Consider the following 6,000-nt stretch of genomic DNA (forward strand, 5'->3'; position numbering starts at 1 on the left):
TCCACATGACATACTGCTTCACAAAATAAAACACACACAAGTTCACAAAACACAAATTACACACACAGTTTAAATCTAAAAACATTTTTGTCCTGCTGTAAAGGGGACAGGGGATTTCTGATTATCTAGCTAACAGAAGGCCGCCATGATCCACAGATGGCTAGATGAACTGCAGGGCATTTATGTGAGGATGAAGATAGGAGCATGACACAAACTGAGACACATACTTTATCATACACTTGATCGCTACAGACTCCCACACAGAAGAGAAGAGAAGAGAAGAGAAGAGAAGAGAAGAGAAGAGTCAAAAGTTTGTCTGCCACATCTCCACACCTCCTCCAGCTGCACACAGTACTTACTTTGAGCCCATCACAATAAATCCAACACAGAAAATTAAACATTAGACTCCAATGAACACAATGTACCAGCCAGACTAAAGTTCGAAGTAGGGCTGCATCTATCAAATATTCTTTAAGCGATTAATCTAAAACTAACTATTTTTTCAATTACTTGATGTCCATTAGTTAATATATTTTATTTCTCAATTTACATAACACTTAATTCACCTCCCCCCCACCCCCCCTGTTAGCAACAACTCCATGGCCCTTAGTCCTCCTGGACTTAAAGGACAATTTGGGGCAATAAGCTGTCGTATGTAATTTGAAAGGCCATTAGATGAATGATACTGACTCTGGAACTGAAGTAAAGGATGCACAGTCTGCAGTGCTTAAAAAGAAAAAAGCCATCTGCTGAGACTGTTCCATGCTTATGCTTATTTTATCAATGTGGCTAAAACAAAGGAGGTAACTTTCTGCTCAAAACAGGATCTGACAACTGAACCAGTTTCACTGCATGGCCAACTTGTTGAAACTGTAGAAATCTGGGCACAGTTCTTGATAGCCAGATGAGTTTTTCTGAAAACACAGACTATGTGTTCAAGAAATGCTCACAGCGACTCAGTCTTCTTAGAAGACTGAGCAGCCTTGGTGTCAGTCCTCAGATCCTGGAGCTTGTGTACACCATTCATGTTGAGAGTGTTCTCACCTATCATCTTTCTGTTTGGTTTGGTCACCTAAGCTCAAAATGCAAGCATAGACTAAATAGGATTGTGTCAATGGTGAGCAAAATAGTGAGAAAACCCCAAAAGCCTCTGACCCATCTCTACACTGAGAGGACAAGGAGGAAAGTGAGGAGAATCCTGGCAGATAGCTCCCATCCTCTCTTCAGCCAGTTTGAGCTCTTGAGGTCTGGGAGGCGCTACAGAGTTCCTCTGGCTAAAGGGGCTTTTAAAAAGTCCTTTGTCCCCAGCGCTATTAGCATCCTTAACTCTACCAAGTGACTAAACAACAGACAATGACATGAACTCCTCTACCGTACTTTTATAGCACTGTATTTTATTTTATTTTATTTATTCATCTTTTAAAAATGTATCTATATGAATTTTTATCTTGTGTTTTGGCTTTGTTCATATTTTAGCTCTGTTATGTGTTATGTTATGCTACGTCCTGTATGTTGGTAAGCTGAAAACAATTTTCCACCCTGGTGGACAATAAAGATTTATTCTATTCTATTCTATTCTATTCTATGCTTTGACGCCCATAGCCATTTTTCAGTGCAGACATTTAGACCTGTCATAACTGGACGGGCACAGATGTAATCGAGTTTACTGAGAACTCATGTAGCTCCGCCATAATTATTTTTATTAGTTCCACCTGTTCTTTGCCTGCTATGACCACATTATACTCAGAGTCCTTTCACACAGGTGTATAGACTACAACTGAATGACATTTCCCTGACTGGCACAGAATTAAATGCTCCACCCAAAATGAACCTGAGTAGAGATCTAATTAGCCATGTGCTGAGCCTTTTATGATTACTAATTAAAAAATAATTCAAGTTACTTTCATGGATTTATAAAAAGTATTTTGAATTACAGGATACAACCTTCTCTACGTCATTCTGTTGTTTGTTTGTCTTACAGATAATGAAATGCAAATGGCTTCACACCTCTACAATAATATACAAACTTAAATCCACAGTGTTGAATTCTCTTAAAGCTCTCCTGTCTCACTCTCCCTATCTGTCTTTGCCTCTAATTCTCCTCGTCCTTCACTCATTCAGCACTATCAGTGAGTATTGGGTTCTCAAAGCGCCTGTGGAGTAATTCTCTGACACACTTTCGCTTTCAATTTCTGTCCTTCACCCTCTGACACACTGATCCCGTCAGTCACACATAGGATTGCTTACTCACTCAGTGTGACACACACACACACACACACACACACATCTGGCCATTACAACTAATGATTCAAAGTGTCCAAAGTGTTGAGACAAGCAGAGGTGTTGTGGTGGTATCACTCTGCGGTTCATATCCAGGCAACACCAATCCCAGAGGATCAAGCATAGATACACAAAAACATATATGCAGTGAGAGAGACAGACAGGAGCAAACATACACTTGTTCAGCTGTTACAAAATATGTTAATTCAGTTTTTAGAAATCCACGTCTTTATGTTTATATAGCCATATTCACATCAGTGACAAAACTGTTTGACAGCCCACAACCTTATAGTATTTCTTAAAGAAAAACACTCCCTCTAATATTTTCATAGCAGAACATGTGTGCAATACAAAACAGCACTGGTTACTGAGGCACAACTGAAAAGCCAGAAGTGGATCTCGTATCTCTGCCGTGCATATCTCTGTCTCCCACACATCTCCCAGCTCAGATATCAGTGCCAAATATCACCCCACAGATTGGCCAAGTATGATGGTCCATGAGCACCAGCTAGCAGCCAGCTTTTTTGTAATTCTGACCTTGATCCATAAACATCAGTGAAGTTCTAGATTTCAAAAATAGGGTGGATGGGATCCATCAGATCCAAATGGAAAAAAACTCCATATTTTTCTTTTTTCCACCAGTCAGACACTGCCAAAAGTCGTGGAGAATGCATTGATTTAGAAGCACTACAGGCACCCCAGCACCTTGAAGCAGGTGCAGGAGACAAGAAAAAAGGGAATGGAGTGAAATAACAAAATAGGAGAGTAAGAGATATGAAGACAAACTCTGAGTGTGTGTGTGCAACCAGCTTCCAAAATAGTCAATGTTTTTTTTCCAATTCATAATTCCCACTGGTTTTTGATGGCAAATCTTAAAACATTATAAATATTAACAGCTGTACTGTGTCTTCAGGTGTATAAGCGGACAAGTGGAATGTTTCTCTTCCAGTATTTTAGGCTCTCCTACAGTACTACAAATAGGATTTTGCACCATGCACAATAGTTTAACTAGAAAAATTTGCCAAAGTGTTTATTTTACTAAAATGGACCTCAATAATCTTTCATTTCTGACAGCAACATTGTTGAGCCTTCATTGTTCAAAATCTCACCCCTTTTTATAAATACTGCAGTAGAGGTGAGCTGATCCCCAAGCCTCTGTAAACAAGGTAATATCTAAGCCACTCAAACACTGTTTATTATGCATTGGATTATAAAGTCATAAGACAGCCAGCTGCCTTTTAAAAGATGACTAATTTACTAATGGCACACATTTCTCCACAGGGCCGTCTCATCTTTGGTTCATACACCAGTTATTTGATTGGTTGAATCCCTTTTGCATGCTACAGATGTGTTTTTTTCCATTAGATACCAACAGGGTGCTGAGGGCTTTTGACAGACTGTCCATTTGGTCAATTTGCTCATTATCTACAGGGACCATAGACACCATAATCGCCACAGTCTTGGTGGATAATGTGTTTTAGTGCTCCAGTAGATGACTAGCATCGATTACCTAGCATTACCTCAAAAGTTTAGAGCATGTAGCAGTGTATAATCTAATTGGTTATGAATCTAACATGTTGATGGAGTAAAATTTACTGTATATAATATGTTTTGATTCTGCCATTCTCTGCTGCAAACCATGATGTTAGAGACCGAATCACAATGTTTGTTTACAAAACCTTTGCATGGAAAACCCCCAGGTCACATACATTAGATAAAAGCAAACGCTCAATTCATTAGTCTTTAGCCATCCAAAAGAAGTTTGAACTGCTTTACCTTATCGTCAGATAGCCGTTCCTAACGAGAAACTAAAGCCACTATCTCAACGCTACCAGACTTCATTGACAAAAGTTGTAATTTTACTTTGCAGAACACAGGAGTTGCAGGTCTATCACTGCCTCGATTGCTTACCCTGTAAAGTGAAGAAAAGTTTCCAACTATAGTATATACTTAAACTGATATCGATTTTTTTAAGTGGGTCTTTTTAGGTGGCTAAAATACATTTTGCTGCAGCCCCCGTCCACAGCAGTTCATTGCTTAAACATTTGCTTCTGTGACAGGTAGATTTGGTTTATCAAAGAAGCTAGCAAAGCAACACAGTACATAAAATAAGCACAGCAGAAACGTCAGCTATGTTGGACTGCCCTGGTTAACTATATATCTATAATCGTTACAATCACGACTTAAATTGACAACAGAGATAAACAATTTTGCCCATTTCAAATATCTGCAATTCAAATCAATTATCAGTTGTCTACCTGGAAGTGACTGTTGTCATTAGCGCTCTTTTAATAACAAAAATTTAAATTGTATGCCCTTAATGTCATTTTTTCTCTGTGGTGTCGAGAATAGTATCAAGTATTGACTTTTTTTAAGGTACTGTATTGAAGTTAAAAATTCCAGTACTGTGACCACACTAATGTATAGTATGTAGTGTACAGATATGTATAAAATAAACCCAAAAATAAATACAATATTGTGTTCAGACTGCAGTACCTGGTTTCCAAGGTAACAGGGGATGGAAGACTGTGTAAAGCTAAAAACAACTGCACAAAAGTATCTGACTTTGGGTTAATGCAACATGCCCGTCATTACTCAAGTGTTAGCAAGCGGCACCGCAGGGTTAATACTCCACTGAGGATTTTGATGTTTTAAATCCCTATTACTAAACTGGTAAATTAACCAACATGTTAGTCTTATATAAATTCCTCTAACCCATTAACTTCCTAATCCCTCACTGCTGCTTAACTCCCTCCCAGGCAAGGTGCTATCTCGACAGCAGCCTTTCCTGTCCCATTTCCCTCCCAGCACCCAGGTCATTGATTAATCTTTGGGGGAACATGTAGAGAGGGCCTGTGTATCCTCCGAACATCTTACCGGTGGCTGCTGGGAGTTGAGCACCCCCCTCTTGGTGGAACCCCCTCTGGAGCTGAGCCTCTTCCACGACTCTGAGAAGCGCCCCCTGGTGGTGGGACGCCCCGGCCCAGATGTCCCGGACGCAACAGATGAATCATCCCGGGTGGAGAACGGCCGCTCCCTGCGCACCTCCCTCCGCTCAGCCCACTTCTTCTTGGAAGCCATTGGTGTTAAAAATGTGGTCAGAAAGATGTGGGAAGTGAGGGACTCACGCTGAGTCAAGGAGGCTGCTCTTTAATCAAACTAATGCCACAGGTGGCATCTTCACTTCACTCTCAACTCTGCTGCCCACTGAACAAGCCTGATTCGTTCAGTCTCTGTCTCTCCTCTTTCTCTAAGTCTTCTTTCTCACTTCAAATGATTGCAAGAGAAATTTCAAACTCCTTTCTGCCTGCTTCTTTCACTTTTTCCCTCTTCTGATCTTTTGTTCAAAAGGAGTAGGACAAAAGATCTTCACCTGGTCGGCTGCACTCCTGTGCTCCTCTTTCCTTCGCTGTAGCCTTCCTCTGGGATGGATGAGAGTCAGGGAGGAGAGGTGGCGAAGCAGAAGGTGCTGTCTGCACCCTGTTGCATGTGCTGTTACTGCGATTCAGCCGTTGATGCTGTTCTCCCTCCTCACAGAGAGAGAGAGAGGGAGAGAGAGAAACCGGGAAACAAGGCAAGGGAAAGAGAGAGAGAGAGAGAGTGAGGGAGGGAGGGAGGGAGGGGGTTTGAGGGTACAATATTTAGAAAGGGGCTTCAAGACAGAGATGAAATAATAACAAGGAGCCACAGAGTGGGCAGTGAAACAGCAGGAAAAAAGAG

The 6,000-nt window shown here is 40.9% G+C and overlaps 1 protein-coding gene across 4 annotated transcripts in view; it reads right to left on the bottom strand.

Annotated features, from left to right (window-relative positions):
- trpm3 (transient receptor potential cation channel, subfamily M, member 3) overlaps positions 1 to 5,435 on the bottom strand; it is a 173,743-nt gene extending 168,308 nt beyond the window's left edge. For 2 of the 4 annotated variants that reach the window (XM_033619379.2, XM_033619374.2), the window contains exon 1: positions 5,158 to 5,434. In XM_033619379.2, the coding sequence (XP_033475270.2) occupies positions 5,158 to 5,361 (204 nt within the window). In that variant the 5' untranslated portion in view covers positions 5,362 to 5,434. Of the gene's footprint in view, positions 1 to 5,157 lie in introns of all 4 variants that reach the window. The other 2 variants (XM_033619375.2, XM_033619377.2) reach the window with 2 other exon arrangements.
- Between the last annotated feature and the right edge of the window lie 565 nt (positions 5,436 to 6,000).

Source organism: Epinephelus lanceolatus, chromosome 9 (genome assembly GCF_041903045.1).
Source record: "Epinephelus lanceolatus isolate andai-2023 chromosome 9, ASM4190304v1, whole genome shotgun sequence".
Classification (NCBI taxonomy): domain Eukaryota; kingdom Metazoa; phylum Chordata; class Actinopteri; order Perciformes; family Serranidae; genus Epinephelus; species Epinephelus lanceolatus.